Source organism: Pristiophorus japonicus, unplaced genomic scaffold (genome assembly GCF_044704955.1).
Source record: "Pristiophorus japonicus isolate sPriJap1 unplaced genomic scaffold, sPriJap1.hap1 HAP1_SCAFFOLD_647, whole genome shotgun sequence".
Taxonomy (NCBI): domain Eukaryota; kingdom Metazoa; phylum Chordata; class Chondrichthyes; family Pristiophoridae; genus Pristiophorus; species Pristiophorus japonicus.
This window is the reverse complement of record NW_027254559.1, coordinates 127520-143803: the sequence shown is the minus strand read 5'-3', so window position 1 is coordinate 143803 and position 16284 is coordinate 127520. Positions and strand designations below refer to the sequence as shown.

Sequence of the window (16284 nt, the reverse complement as noted above, 5' to 3'; positions counted from 1 at the left end):
TCCACAGTAAGTTTTCGAATATTGAAAACATTTCCGCAACTTATCTTCTGTCCCCATCAGTCTCGGATTTAAAATGAACAATTGGCCCCCAGCATCAATTCCCGTTTGTGGAAGAGAGTCCCAAACCTCTCCCACCCTTTGTGTGTAGAAATGTTTTCCAACTTCACTCCTGAAAGGTCTGGCTCTAATTTTCAGACTCTGCCCCTAGTCCCAGACTCCCCAACCAGCGGGAACAGTTTCTCTCTCTCCACCCTCTCTGTTCCCCGAAATATCCTGAAAACTTCCATCAGATCACCCCCTTAACCTTCTCAATCCCGGGGAACACAACCCCAGTTTGTGTAATCTCCCCTCGTAATGTAACCCTTGGAGTGTGGGTAACACTCTGGTAAACCCACACTGCACTCCCTCCGAGCCCAATATACCCTCCCTCAGGTGTGGGCCCAGAACTGCTCACAGTGCTCCAGGTGTGGTCTAACCAGGGCTTTGTACAGTGCAGCATAACCTCTCCCCCTTGTATTCTCATCCCCTGGATATAAAGGCCAGCGTCCCATTAGCCTTCCTGATTATTTTCTGTACCTGTTCCAAGACAAATATAAGAAATAGGAGCAGGAGTCGGCCATTCGGCCCCTCGAGCCTGCTCCGCCATTTAATACGACCATGGCTGATCCGATCATGGATTCAGCTCCAATTCACTGCTCCCCGCCCGCTCCCTATAACCCTTCACTCCCTCATCGCTCAAAAATCTGTCTCATCATCACAGGCAGTTCCTCGGAATCGAGAAAGACTTGCTTCCACTCTAAACACGAGTCCTTAGGTGGCTGAACAGTCCAATACGGGAACCACAGTCCCTGTCACAGGTGGGACAGATAGACGTTGAGGGAAGGGGAGGGTGGGACTGGTTTGCCGCACGCTCCTTCCGCTGCCTGCGCTTGGTTTCTGCACGCTCTCGGCAACGAGACTCGAGGTGCTCAGCGCCCTCCCTCCACTTAGGGCGGACTGGTCTTTGGGCCAGGGACTCCCAGGTGTCGGTGGGGATGTTGCACTTTATCAGGGAGGCTTTGAGGGTGGTCCCTTGTAACGTTTCCTCTGCCCACCTTTGGCCCGTTTGCCCGTGAAGGAGTTCCCGAGTAGAGCGCTTGCTTTGGGGAGTCTCGTGTCTGGGGACCATGCGGACAATGTGGCCCTGCCCAGCGGAGCTGGTCGAGTGTGGTCAGTGCTTCGATGCTGGGGATGTTGGCCTGGTCGAGGACGCTAACATTGGTGCGTCTGTCCTCCCGGGGGATTTGTAGGATCTTGCGGAGACATCGTTGGTGGTATTTCTCCAGCGACTTGAGGTGTCTCCTGTACATGGTCCATGTCTCTGAGCCATACAGGAGGGCGGGTATCACTACAGCCCTGTAGACCATGAGCTTGGTGGTGGATTTGAGGGCCTGGTCTTCAAACACTCTTTTCCTCAGGCGACCGAAGGCTGCACTGGCGCACTGGAGGCGGTGTTGGATCTCATCGCCAATGTCTGCCCTTGTTGATAAGAGGCTCCCGAGGTATGGGAAATGGTCCACGTTGTCCAGGGCCGGGCCGTGGATCTTGATGACTGGGGGGCAGTGCTGTGCGGCGAGGACAGGCTGGTGGAGGACCTTTGTCTTACGGATGTTTAGCGTAAAACCCATTCTTTCGTACGTTTTCAGTAAATACATCGACTATGTCCTGGAGTTCAGCCTCTGTGTGTGTGTGTGCGTAGACGCAGGCGTTGTCCACGTACTGTAGCTCGATGACAGAGGTTGGGGTGATCTTGGATCTGGCCTGGAGGTGGCGCAGGTTGAACAGCTTCCCACTGGTTCTGTAGTTTAGTTCCACTCCAGCGGGGAGCTTGTTGTCTGTGAGGTGGAGCATGGCAGCGAGGGAGATTGAGAAGAGGGTTGGGGGCGATGACACAGCCCTGTTTGACCCCGGTCCGGACGTGGATTGGGTCAGTGACGGATCCGCTGGATGGTGATAAACTTTTGGGGGCATCCGAAACGGAGGCGGCCACTCCATAGACCCTCGCGGTTAACAGTGTCAAAGGCCTTTGTCCACGGTCTATCTCCACCGTAAATATATTCAATGTCCCAGCCTCCACAGCTCTCTGGGGCAGAGAATTCCACAGATTTACAACCCTCTGAGAGAAGAAATTTCTCCTCATCTCAGTTTTAAATGGGCGGCCCCTTATTCTAAGACCATGCCCCCTAGTTCTAGTCTCCCCCATCAGTGGGAACATCCTCTCTGCATCCACCTTGTCGAGCCCCCTCATAATCTGATACGTTTCCATAAGATCACCTCCCATTCTTCTGAATTCCAATGAGTAGAGGCCCAACCTACTCAACCTTTCCTCATAAGTCAACCCCCTCATCTCCGGAATCAACCGAGTGAACCTTCTCTGAACTGTCTCCAAAGCAAGTATATCCTTTCGTAAATATGGAAACCAAAACTGCACGCAGTACTCCAGGTGTGGCCTCACCAATACCCTGTCTAACTGTAGCAAGACTTCACTGCTTTTATACTCCATCCCCTTTGCAATAAAGGCCAAGATACCATTGGCCTTCCTGATCACTTGCTGTACCTACATACTAACCTTTTGTGTTTCATGCACAAGTACCCCCAGGTCCCGCTGTACTGCGGCACTTTGCAATCTTTCTCCATTTAAATAATAACTTGCTCCTTGTTTTTTTTTTCTGCCAAAGTGCATTACCTCACACTTTCCAACATTATACTCCATCTGCCAAAATCGGTCCTTCCTATCCACTCTGTCCAGGCCCCTCATAATTTTATACACCTCAATCAGGTCTCCCCTCAGCCAAAGAAAACAGACCCAGCCGATCCAATTTTTCCTGATCGCAAAATTCTCCAGTCCGGGCAACATCCTGGTAAATATCCTCTGTACCCTCTCCAGTGCAACATCCTGGTAAATCTCCTCTGTACCCTCTCCAGTGCAATCACATCCTGGTAAATCTCCTCTGTACCCTCTCCAGTACGACATCCTGGTAAATCTCCTCTGTACCCTCTCCAGTGCAACATCCTGGTAAATCTCCTCTGTACCCTCTCCAGTGCAACATCCTGGTAAATCTCCTCTGTACCCTCTCCAGTGCAATCACATCCTTCCTGTAACCCAGGCCGGTGATTGGAGCGTGGGCAGGTACAGCAGGAGTGGTGAGGTCGGGGCGAAGGAGCGGCGAGAGATTGTAGAGGGATGTGATCGGGGTCCAGAAGAGGCGAGGGCCCCAGGGGCAGCACGGACCAGCCCACACTGTGCGATATGTGCGCGCACTGGGTCCGTGCAGCAGAGCTGGTCTCCAGTCGTCCTGGTTAACCCTTGCCCCTGGACCAAGACCTCGCTCTGTCAAGCCCCGTGTGGTGGCTGGTGTGCAACGGTCACCCCACGTTAAAATAATCCACCCACAGGCATCTTCCACCCTTCAGGATGTAGTTCAGGATCTGGAATATTAGGTCCTTCATTGAAACACCTGTGAACTCATCCCTTTTTGGCGTGGAGCAAGTCATCCTTGCTTCGAAGGTCTGCCTATGATGATAAATACATAAGAAATAGGAGCAGGAGTCGGCCATTCGGCCCCTCAAGCCTGCTCCGCCATTTAATACGATCATGGCTGATCCGATCATGGACTCAGCTCCACTTCCCCGCCCGCTCCCCATAACCCTTCACTCCCTTATCGGTCAAAAATCTGTCTATCACTCACCTTAAATATATTCAATGTCCCAGCCTCCACAGCTCTCTGGGGCAGAGAATTCCACAGATTTACAACCCTCTGAGAGAAGAAATTCCTCCTCATCTCAGTTTTAAATGGGCGGCCCCTTATTCTAAGACCATGCCCCCTAGTTCTAGTCTCCCCCATCAGTGGGAACATCCTCTCTGCATCCACCTTGTCAAGCCCCCTCATAATCTGATACATTTCCATAAGATCACCTCTCATTGTTCTGAATTCCAATGAGTAGAGGCCCAACCTGCTCAACCTTTCCTCATAAGTCAACCCCCTCATCCCCGGAATCAACCGAGTGAACCTTCTCTGAACTGCCTCCAATGCAAGTATATCCTTTCGTCAAATACGGAGACCAAAACTGCACGCAGTACTCCAGGTGTGGCCTCACCAATACCCTGTATAACTGGAGCAAGACTTCCCTGCTTTTATACTCCATCCCCTGATGATGTAACGTGTTGCGGAGACACTCACTCTGATGTTTGGTGATGGCAAGGACGAGAAAGACAATGATTCCGACCAGCCCCACGACCTGGAAGATGACTCCGACCAGGAGGAAGAACCTCAAGCCCTTTAACCACGTACGCCAGTAATCCTGCGCGTACATGATGTGCGTCACCAGACACCAAAACGCAAGCACTCCTGGGCAGAGAGAGAGAGAAAGACACATGGTAAGTGAAGAGTTATATCGCGCGTGCCTTAAACCCACCACCAAGCTCATGGTCTACAGGGCTGTAGTGATACCCGCCCTCCTGTATGGCTCAGAGACATGGACCATGTACAGTAGACACCTCAATTCGCTGGAGAAATACCACCAACGCTGTCTCCGCAAGATCCTGCAAATCCCCTGGGAGGACAGACGCACCAACGTTAGCGTCCTCGACCAGGCCAACATCCCCAGCATCGAAGCACTGACCACACTCGACCAGCTCCGCTGGGCAGGGCCACATTGTCCGCATGGTCCCCCAGACACGAGACTCCCAAAGCGAGCGCTCTACTCAGAACTCCTTCACGGGCAAACGTGCCAAAGGTGGGCAGAGGAAACGTTACAAGGGACCACCCTCAAAGCCTCCCTGATAAAGTGCAACATCCCCACCGACACCTGGGAGTCCCTGGCCAAAGACCAGTCCGCCCTAAGTGGAGGGAGTGCATCCGGGAGGGTGCTGAGCACCTCGAGTCTCGTCGCCGAGAGCATGCAGAAACCAAGCGCAGGCAGCGGAAGGAGCGTGCGGCAAACCAGTCCCACCCTCCCCTTCCCTCAACGTCTATCTGTCCCACCTGTGACAGGGACTGTGGGTCCCGTATTGGGCTGTTCAGTCACCTAAGGACTCGTTGTTAGAGTGGAAGCAAGTCTTCCTCGATTCCGAGGGACTGCGTATGATGGTGATGATGACGATGATGATGCTCGAGTCCGCTCGCCGAGTCAACACCAATGTGTATTTATAAAGCAGCTTTTAACACAGTCAAACATCCCAACACGTTTCACAGGAATATTACACGATTGAAAATTTGACACCGAGCCGCATAATTAGAAATTAGCGCAGTTGATCAAAGAGGGAGGTTTTAAGGAGCGTCTTGAAGGAGCAGAGAGAGACGGAGAGGTTTAGGGAGGGAGTTCCAGAGCTTGGGGCCCAGGCAACAGAAGGCACGGCCACCGATGGTGGAGCGATTATAATCAGGGATGGTCAGGAGGGCAGAATTAGAGGAGCGCAGAAATCTCGGGGGGTTGTGGGGGCTGGATGGGGTTACAGAGATAGGGAGGGGTGTAGGGGCTGGAGGAGGTTACAGAGATAGGGAGGGGTGTAGGGGCTGGAGGAGGTTACAGAGATAGGGAGGTGTGTAGGGGCTGGAGGAGGTTACAGAGATCGGGAGGGGTGTAGGGGCTGGAGGGGGTTACAGAGATAGGGAGGGGTGTAGGAGGCTGGAGTAGGTTACAGAGATAGGGAGGGGTGTAAGTGCTGGAGGAGGTTACAGAGATAGGGAGGGGTGTAGGGGCTGGAGGAAGTTACAGAGATAGGGAGGGGTGTAGGAGGCTGGAGGAGGTTACAGAGATAGGGAGGGGTGTAGGGGCTGGAGGAAGTTACAGAGATAGGGAGGGGTGTAGGGGCTGGAGGAGGTTACAGAGATAGGGAGGGGGCGAGGAGGCCATGGAGGGATTTGTAAACAAGGATGGAAAATTTTGAAATCGAGGCGTTGCTTAACCGGGAGCCAATGTAGGTCAGCGAGCACAGGGGGTGATGGGTGAGTGGGACTCGGGGCGAGTTAGGACACGGAGGCAGTGAGCACAGGGGGTGATGGGTGAGTGGGACTGGGTGTGAGTTAGGACACGGGGCAGTGAGCACAGGGGGTGATGGGTGAGTGGGACTGGATGTGAGTTAGGACACGGGGTCAGTGAGCACAGGGGGTGATGGGTGAGTGGGACTCGGTGTGAGTTAGGACACGGGGGCAGTGAGCACAGGGGGTAATGGGTGAGCGGGACTCGGTGCGAGTTAGGACACGGGGTCAGCGAGCACAGTGGGTGATGGGTGAGCAGGACTCGGTGCAAGTTAGGACACGGGGGCAGTGAGCACAGAGGGTGATGGGTGAGTGGGACTGGGTGCGAGTTAGGACACGGGGTCAGCGAGCACAGGGGGTGATGGGTGAGCAGGACTCGGTGCAAGTTAGGACACGGGGGCAGTGAGCACAGGGGGTGATGGGTGAGTGGGACTGGGTGTGAGTTAGGACACGGGGTCAGTGAGCACAGGGGGTGATGGGTGAGCGGGACTGGGTGTGAGTTAGGACACAGGGTCAGTGAGCACAGGGGGTGATGGGTGAGCGGGACTCGGTGAGAGTTAGGACACGGGGTCAGTGAGCACAGGGTGATGATGGGTGAGTGGGACTCGGTGTGAGTTAGGACACGGGGTCAGTGAGCACAGGGTGATGATGGGTGAGTGGGACTCGGTGTGAGTTAGGACACGGGGTCAGTGAGCACAGGGGGTGATGGGTGAGCGGGACTCGGTGAGAGTTAGGACACGGGGTCAGTGAGCACAGGGGGTGATGGGTGAGTGGGACTCGGTGCGAGTTAGGACACGGGGTCAGTGAGCACAGGGGGTGATGGGTGAGTGGGACTCGGTGAGAGTTAGGACACGGGGGCAGTGAGCACAGGGGGTGATGGGTGAGCGGGACTCGGTGTGAGTTAGGACACGGGGGCAGCCGAGTTTTGGATCACCTCTAGTTTACGTCGGGTAGAATGTGGGAGGCCAGCCAGGAGTGCAGCGCGTTGGAATAGTCAAGTCTGACGGTAACGGGGGCAGGGATGAGGGCTTCAGCAGCAGATGACCACCCGCGGTTAAAAAGACTCGAGTTGTGGGGTGGGTACAGTCCCAATATCCAGCCTTCCTCCTCCTCCCCCCACAGCGAGCGGGCAATACTTTCACCAGAGACAACAGCAAAGTCTGATCCCACCTTGTGCCAACTCAGAAGCTGCTTGACCAAGATCCATTCAGTTTGAACTCGATCGTCAGAGAACACACTGGCATTTCAACAGAGCCTGTCACGGTAACCCCCCCCCCCAGCCACCGGCCTCATTTCCCCCCCGCCCCATCCTCTCCGCTGCCCCCCACTCCCACAATGTCCCAAAGCGCTTTACGTGCAATCAAGCATTTTTTGGAAGAACGGGCGCTGTTGTAAAATAGGACACGCGGTTGTAAAATTTGCGCACAGCAAGCTCCCACAAACAGCACTGATCGGAGGGGCGGTGCGGAGGGAGTGCCGCACTGTCGGAGGGGCAGTACTGAGGGAGCGCCGCACTGTCGGAGGGGCAGTACTGAGGGAGCGCCGCACTGTCGGAGGGGCAGTACTGAGGGAGTGCCGCACTGTCGGAGGGGCGGTGCGGAGGGAGTGCCGCACTGTCGGAGGGGCAGTACTGAGGGAGCCCCGCACTGTCGGAGGGGCAGTACTGAGGGAGTGCCGCACTGTCGGAGGGGCAGTACTGAGGGAGTGCCGCACTGTCGGAGGGGCAGTACTGAGGGAGCGCCGCACTGTCGGAGGGGCAGTACTGAGGGAGTGCCGCACTGTCGGAGGGGCAGTACTGAGGGAGTGCCGCACTGTCGGAGGGGCGGTACTGAGGGAGTGCCGCACTGTCGGAGGGGCAGTACTGAGGGAGCGCCGCACTGTCGGAGGGGCAGTACTGAGGGAGCGCCGCACTGTCGGAGGGGCGGTACTGAGGGAGCCCCGCACTGTCGGAGGGGCGGTACTGAGGGAGTGCCGCACTGTCGGAGGGGCGGTACTGAGGGAGCGCCGCACTGTCGGAGGGGCAGTACTGAGGGAGCGCCGCACTGTCGGAGGGGCAGTACTGAGGGAGCGCCGCACTGTCGGAGGGAGCAAATTATGTGTAGGGAACTCCTACATTGAGTCACAAAACCTGTTAGAATTACAGATTACACATCCTGGTCTGCCTGATGTCTGTGACTCACTTTCCAGTTGACATGACATGACAAAACCAGACCTGCTCTCGCTCACGAGTCTCAGTCACGGGATCTGTGCGTGGGAGGGAGGGAGTGGGTGGTTGAGGGGTCATCAGATTTCTCAAACGTCTCCTCCTCTCCCTCAATCCATCTACTGTTGAAACCCTCAGCCATGCCCACTGTCCCCTCCACACTGACTATTCCAGCGTCTCCTGTCCGATCACCCACATTCCGCGAACTTCAGTTCATCAAAAACTCGGCTGACCCCGTGTCCTAACTCTCACCCAGTCCCGATCACCCATCACCCCCTGTGCTCACTGACCCAGTGTCCTAACTCGCACTGAGTCCCACTCACCCATCACCCCCTGTGCTCACTGACTTACATTGGCTCCGGTTAGGCACGCCACGATTTCAAAATTCTCATCCTTGTTTACAAATCCCTCCATGGCCTCCTCACCCCCTCCCTATCTCTGTAACCCCCTCCAGCCCCTCCACGCCTCCCTATCTCTGTAACCTCCTCCAGCCCCTCCACGCCTCCCTATCTCTGTAATCTCGAGCCCCTATACCCCTCCCTACCTCTGTAACCTCCTCCAACCCCCTACATCCCTCCCTATCTCTGTAACCTCCTCCAGCCCCTCCACGCCTCCCTATCTCTGTAACCTCCTCCAGCCCCTCCACGCCTCCCTATCTCTGTAACCTCCTCCAGCCCCTCCACCCCTCCCTATCTCTGTAATCTCGAGCCCCTATACCCCTCCCTACCTCTGTAACCTCCTCCAACCCCCTACACCCCTCCCTATCTCTGTAACCTCCTCCAGCCCCACAACCCCCTCGAGATGTCTGCACTCCTCTAATTCTGCCCTCCTGACTATCCCTGATTATAATCGCTCCACCATCGGTGGCCGTGCCTTCTGTTGCCTGGGCCCCAAGCTCTGGAACTCCCTCCCTAAACCTCTCCACCTCTCTCTTCCTCGCAGTGACAGCTGTGGCTCAGTGGGTGGCGCTCTCGTCTCTGAGTCAGAGGGTTGTGGGTTCAAGTCCCACTCCAGGGACTTGAGTACATAAATCTAGGCTGACACTCCCAGTGGAGTACTGAGGGAGCGCCGCACTGTTGGAGGGGCAGTACTGAGGGAGCGCCGCACTGTCGGAGGGGCGGTACTGAAGGAGCGCCGTACTGTCGGAGGGGCAGTACTGAGGAAGCGCCGCACTGTCGGAGGGGCAGTACTGAGGGAGAGCCGCACTGTCGGAGGGGGCAGTACTGAGGGAGCGCCGTACTGTCGGAGGGTCAGTACTGAGGGAGTGCCGCACTTTCGGAGGGGGCAGTACTGAGGGAGCGCCGCACTGTCGGAGGGGCAGTACTGAGGGAGCGCCGTACTGTCGGAGGGGCAGTACTGAGGGAGCGCCGCACTGTCGGAGGGGCAGTACTGAGGGAGCGCCGCACTGTCGGAGGGGCAGTACTGAGGGAGCGCCGCACTGTCGGAGGGGCAGTACTGAGGGAGTGCCGTACTGTCGGAGGGGCAGTACTGAGGGAGTGCCGCACTGTCGGAGGAGCAGTACTGAGAGAGAGCACCGCACTGTCGGAGGGGCAGTACTGAGGGAGCGCCGCACTGTCGGAGGGGCAGTACTGAGGGAGTGCCGCACTGTCGGAGGGGCAGTACTGAGGGAGTGCCACATTGTCGGAGGGGCGGTACTGAGGGACACGGGGCAGTGAGCACAGGGGGTGATGGGTGAGTGGGACTCGGTGCGAATTAGGACACAGGGTCAGTAAGCACAGGGGGTGATGGGTGAGTGGGACTCGGTGCGAGTTAGGACACGGGGTCAGTGAGCACAGGGGGTGATGGGTGAGTGGGACTCGGTGCGAGTTAGGACACGGGGGCAGTGAGCACAGGGGGTGATGGGTGAGTGGGACTGGGTGCGAGTTAGGACACGGGGTCAGCGAGCACAGGGGGTGATGGGTGAGTGGGACTCGGTGCGAGTTAGGACACGGGGCAGTGAGCACAGGGGGTGATGGGTGAGTGGGACTGGGTGCGAGTTAGGACACGGGGGCAGTGAGCACAGGGGGTGATGGGTGAGTGGGACTGGGTGTGAGTTAGGACACGGGGTCAGTGAGCACAGGGGGTGATGGGTGAGCGGGACTCGGTGCGAGTTAGGACACGGGGTCAGTGAGCACAGGGGGTGATGGGTGAGTGGGACTCGGTGCGAGTTAGGACACGGGGGCAGTGAGCACAGGGGGTGATGGGTGAGTGGGACTGGGTGCGAGTTAGGACACGGGGTCAGTGAGCACAGGGGGTGATGGGTGAGCAGGACTCGGTGCGAGTTAGGACACGGGGGCAGTGAGCACAGGGGGTGATGGGTGAGCGGGACTCGGTGTGAGTTAGGACACGGGGTCAGTGAGCACAGGGGGTGATGGGTGAGTGGGACTCGGTGCGAGTTAGGACACGGGACAGCCGAGTTTTGGATCACCTCTAGTTTACGTTGGGTAGAATTGGGAGGCCAGCCGGGAGTGCGTTGGAATAGTCAAGTCTGGAGGTAACGGGGGCATGGATGAGGGTTTCAGCAGCGGATGAGCTGAGGCAGGGGGCGGAGACGGGCGATGTTACGGAGGGTGGAAACAGGCGGGTTTAGTTATGCTGCGGGATATGTGGCCGGAAGCTCATTTCAGGGTCAGATATAACACCGAGGTGGCGAACAGTCTGGTTCAGCCTCAGACAGCAGTCGGGGAGAGGGGACCGAAAACAATGGCTTCGGTCTTCTCCAATATTCAATTGGGAGAAAGCGGTGTGCTCATCTAGAAGCGGGGATTAAACATTTCACCTGGAACGGTAAAATGCCTTTGTGATGGAGCTGTAAGGAGCTCAGACGCTGTCAAACTTGGGGCAAAACTTTTAAGAAGATTTAATTGTCGGTTTGCCACCCACCAACTGATTCCAACAAATCCCCAACCTCGAACCTGAGAGTAAAAACTTGCACCATTATCATCATCATCACAGGCAGTCCCTCGGAATCAATGAAGACTTGCTCCCACTCTAAACACGAGTCCTTAGGTGGCTGAACAGTCCAATACGGGAACCACAGTCCCTGTCACAGGTGGGACAGACAGACGTTGAGGGAAGGGGAGGGTGGGACAGGTTTGCCGCACGCTCCTTCCGCTGCCTGCGCTTGGTTTCTGCATGCTCTCGGCGACGAGACTCAAGGAGCTCAGCGCCCTCCCGGATGCACTCCCTCCACTTAGGGCGGACTGGTCTTTGGGCCCAGGGACTCCCAGTTGTCGGTGGGGATGTTGCACTTTATCAGGGAGGCTTTGAGGGTGGTCCCTTGTAACGTTCCCGCTGCCCACCTTTGGCCCGTTTGCCCGTGAAGGAGTTCCGAGTAGAGCGCTTGCTTTGGGGAGTCTCGTGTCTGGGGACCATGCGGACAATGTGGCCCTGCCCAGCGGAGCTGGTCGAGTGTGGTCAGTGCTTCGATGCTGGGGATGTTGGCCTGGTCGAGGACGCTAACGTTGGTGCGTCTGTCCTCCCGGGGGATTTGCAGGATCTTGCGGAGACATCGTTGGTGGTATTTCTCCAGCGACTCGAGGTGCCTACTGTACATGGTCCATGTCTCTGAGCCATACAGGAGGGCGGGTATCACTACAGCCCTGTAGACCATGAGCTTGGTGGTGGATTTGAGGACCTGGTCTTCAAACACTCTTTTCCTCAGGCGACCGAAGGCTGCACTGGCGCACTGGAGGCGGTGATGGATCTCATCGCCAATGTCTGCCCTGGTTGATCGGACACCACTGGAGTGGAACTAAACTACAGAACCAGTGGGAAGCTGTTCAACCTTGGCCGTCTCCAGGCCAGGTCCAAGATCACCCCAACCTCTGTCCTCGAGCTACAGTACGCGGACGATGCCTGCGTCTGCACACACACACAGAGGCTGAACTCCCAAGTCACAGTCGACGTATTAACTGAGGTGTATGAAAGCACGGACCTTACACCAAACATCCGTAAGACAAAGATCCTCCACCAGCCTGGCCTCTCCGCACAGCACTGCCCCCCCCCCCAGTCATCGAGACCCACGGGCGCGGCCCTGGACACCGTGGAACAACTTGTGACCAGTAAAGAAACGGCAGATATTTGAGATTATGAAAATAAAATTTTGCCAAGCGCTGAGTTTTCCCGGAACCATCTGGAGCATGACTCAGCAACAACTGCAGCCCTCGTGCTGAGTCACGTTTGTGTGGCGCTCCCTGATAGAGGTCGCGTGGCGCTCGCTGTGACTGACACCCAAACCCCGGTGTCCACGTGACTCATCATAAACCCCCACTACAACACCAACAACTCGCCTCTGTATAGCGCCCTTAACGTGGCAACACACTCCCTCACACGACCACCGGACGGCCCAAAGCGCCTTACAGCCAATGAAGAACTTTTGATAGTGCAGTCACTGTTGTAATGTGGGAAACGCGGCAGTCAATTTGCGCACAGCAAGATCCCGCACACAGCAATGTGATAATGTGATAATGACCCAGATCATCTGATTGAGCGATAAATATTGGCCCCAGAACACGGGGGGGGGAAGGGAGAACTCCCCCTGCTCTTCTTCCAAATAGTGCCTCGATTTAACGTCTCATCAGAAAGACGGCACATCTGACAGTACGGCACTCCCTCAGTACTGCCCCTCCGACAGTACGGCGCTCCCTCAGTACTGCCCCTCCGACAGTGCAGCACTCCCTCAGTACTGCCCCTCCGACAGTGCAGCATTCCCTCAGTACTGCCACTCCGACAGTGCGGCGCTCCCTCAGTACTACCCCTCCGACAGTGCGGCGCTCCCTCAGTACTGCCCCTCTGACAGTGCGGCGCTCCCTCAGTACTGCCCCTCCGACAGTGCAGCACTCCCTCAGTACTGCCCCTCTGACAATGCGACACTCCCTCAGTACTGCCCCTCCGACAGTGCAGCACTCCCTCAGTACTGCCCCTCCGACAATGCGACACTCTCTCAGCACTGCCCCTCCGACAGTACGGCGCTCCCTCAGAACTGCCCCTCCGACAGTGCGGCGCTCCCTCAGCACTGCCCCTCCGACAGTGCGGCGCTCCCTCAGTACTGCCCCTCCGACAGTGCGGCGCTCCCTCAGTACTGCCCCTCCGACAGTGCGGCGCTCCCTCAGTACTGCCCCTCCGACAGTGCAGCACTCCCTCAGTACTGCCCCTCCGACAATGCGACACTCTCTCAGTACTGCCCCTCCGACAGTACGGCGCTCCCTCAGTAATGCCCCTCCGACAGTGCGGCACTCCCTCAGCACTGCCCCTCCGACAGTGAGGCGCTCCCTCAGCACTGCCCCTCCGACAGTACGGCGCTCCCTCAGCACTGCCCCTCCGACAGTGCGGCGCTCCCTCAGTACTGCCCCTCCGACAGTGCGGCGCTCCCTCAGTACTGCCCCTCCGACAGTGCGGCGCTCCCTCAGTACTGCCCCTCCGACAGTGCGGCGCTCCCTCAGTACTGCCCCTCCGACAGTGCGGCGCTCCCTCAGTACTGCCCCTCCGACAGTACGGCGCTCCCTCAGTACCGCCCCTCCGACAGCGCAGTGCGGTGCTCCCTCAGTACTGCCCCTCCGACAGTGCGGCACTCCCTCAGTACTGCCCCTCCGACAGTACGGCACTCCCTCAGTACTGCCCCTCCGACAGTACGGCACTCCCTCAGTACTGCCCCTCCGACAGTGCAGCACTCCCTCAGTACTGCCCCTCCGACAGTGCAGCACTCCCTCAGTACTGCCCCTCCGACAGTGCAGCACTCCCTCAGTACTGCCCCTCCGACAGTGCAGCATTCCCTCAGTACTGCCCCTCCGACAGTGCGGCGCTCCCTCAGTACTGCCCCTCCGACAGTGCGACACTCCCTCAGTACTGCCCCTACGACAGTGCAGCACTCCCTCAGTACTGCCCCTCCGACAATGCAACACTCTCTCAGTACTGCCCCTCCGACAGTACGGCGCTCCCTCAGTAATGCCCCTCCGACAGTGCGGCACTCCCTCAGCACTGCCCCTCCGACAGTGAGTCGCTCCCTCAGCACTGCCCCTCCGACAGTGCGGCGCTCCCTCAGTACTGCCCCTCCGACAGTACGGCGCTCCCTCAGTACTGCCCCTCCGACAGTGCGGCGCTCCCTCAGTACTGCCCCTCCGACAGTACGGCGCTCCCTCAGTACCGCCCCTCCGACAGCGCAGTGCGGTGCTCCCTCAGTACTGCCCCTCCGACAGTGCGGCGCTCCCTCAGTACCCACTCTACATTGCAGTGCATAGACCACAGGTATACCTCGGGCTGCACTGGTGCAGAAGAGCCCGGTTTGGCTCTGCATTTACCGTGTCTCCGCCCGTGACACTGAATTAGCGGGTTCCATGGCGGTATAATTCCGTGCATGGGCCCCGGTATACCTCGGGCTGCATTGGTGACGCCGCGACCGGTTTGGCTCCGCGCTGCCGCGGAGCGGTGCGGAATTCGTCCGTGGAAACGCGCTAATGCTTCGAGCGGCCGTGCTTCGCGGTGCGCGGCCGGATCTGTCCGTGCATGGGCCCCCGTGTAGCTGGGGCTGCATTAGTGTCGGCGCGGCCGGTTTGGCTCTGCATTCACTCACCCGACAGGCCCCCGAAGGCGGCGGTGGCCGGCTGCGGGTAGGCGGCGCTCCAGCACAGGAAAGCGGCCAGGCCCGCCGCGGTGCCCAGCCCCGCGTAGACCGTGCGGAGCCAGAGCCTGCTGAACGCCATGGAAGGGGCGGCAGGTCGGCTAAAGTGATGCAAAACACTGAAAAAGGGGCCTCCCCCCCCTCGCTATTGACGTTCTCTCCAGTCTTTGCAGCGGAGTTAGCGGAGGCTGGGAGGACTGCTCCGCTGCGCCACCTCTGGCCGGGAGGTGCAATTGCAGCCTTGAGGCTCAGCAGCCCCACCTCCGGCCACTAGCTGCAATTACAGCCTGAGCAACGGGAGCGCTGCTCAGCAGCCCCACCTCCGGCCACCAGCTGCAATTACAGCCTGAGCAAGAGGAGCATTGCTCAGCAGCCCCACCTCCGGCCACCAGACGCAATTACAGGCTGAGCAACAGGAGCACTGCTCAGCAGCCCCACCTCCGGCCACTAGCTGCCATCACAGGCTGAGCAACGGGAGCACTGCTCAGCAGCCCCACCTCCGGCCACTAGCTGCAATTACAGCCTGAGCAACAGGAGCACTGCTCAGCAGCCCCACCTCCGGCCACCAGCTGCCATTACAGCCTGAGCAACAGGAGCACTGCTCAGCAGCCCCACCTCCGGCCACCAGACGCAATTACAGGCTGAGCAACAGGAGCACTGCTCAGCAGCACCACCTCCGGCCACCAGCTGCAATTACAGCCTGAGCAACAGGAGCACTGCTCAGCAGCACCACCTCCGGCCACCAGCTGCAATTACAGCCTGAGCAACAGGAGCACTGCTCAGCAGCCCCACCTCCGGCCACCAGCTGCAATTGCAGCCTGAGCAAGGGGAGCACTGCTCAGCAGCCCCACCTGCGGCCACCAGGCGCAATTACAGGCTGAGCAACAGGAGCACTGCTCAGCAGCCCCACCTCCGGCCACTAGCTGCAATTACAGCCTGAGCAAGCGGAGCACTGCTCAGCAGCCCCACCTCCGGCCACCAGCTGCAATTGCAGCCTGAGCAAGGGGAGCACTGCTCAGCAGCCCCACCTCCGGCCACCAGCTGCAATTGCAGCCTGAGCAAGGGGAGCACTGCTCAGCAGCCCCACCTCCGGCCACTAGCTGCAATTGCAGCCTGAGCAAGAGGAGCACTGCTCAGCAGCCCCACCTCCGGCCACCAGCTGCAATTACAGCCTGAGCAAGAGGAGCACTGCTCAGCAGCCCCACCTCCGGCCACTAGCTGCAATTACAGCCTGAGCAAGAGGAGCACTGCTCAGCAGCCCCACCTCCGGCCACTAGCTGCAATTACAGCCTGAGCAACAGGGGCACTGCTAGCAGCCCCACCTCCGGCCACTAGCTGCAATTACAGCCTGAGCAAGGGGAGCACTGCTCAGCAGCCCCACCTCCGGCCACTAGCTGCAATTGCAGCCTGAGCAACAAGAGCACTGCTCAGCAGCCCCACCT

General features: G+C 58.2%; 1 protein-coding gene across 1 annotated transcript; it reads right to left on the bottom strand.

Annotated features, from left to right (window-relative positions):
* Positions 1-550: 550 nt before the first annotated feature.
* On the bottom strand, positions 551-15025 carry LOC139255853 (heme transporter hrg1-A-like). Its single transcript, XM_070874026.1, has 3 exons — positions 14795-15025; positions 4221-4388; positions 551-576 (listed from the first exon to the last, which is right to left on the bottom strand). The coding sequence occupies exons 1-3, from the start codon at positions 14922-14924 to the stop codon at positions 551-553; spliced, it is 324 nt and encodes a 107-aa protein (XP_070730127.1). The 5' UTR covers positions 14925-15025.
* Positions 15026-16284: the final 1259 nt, after the last annotated feature.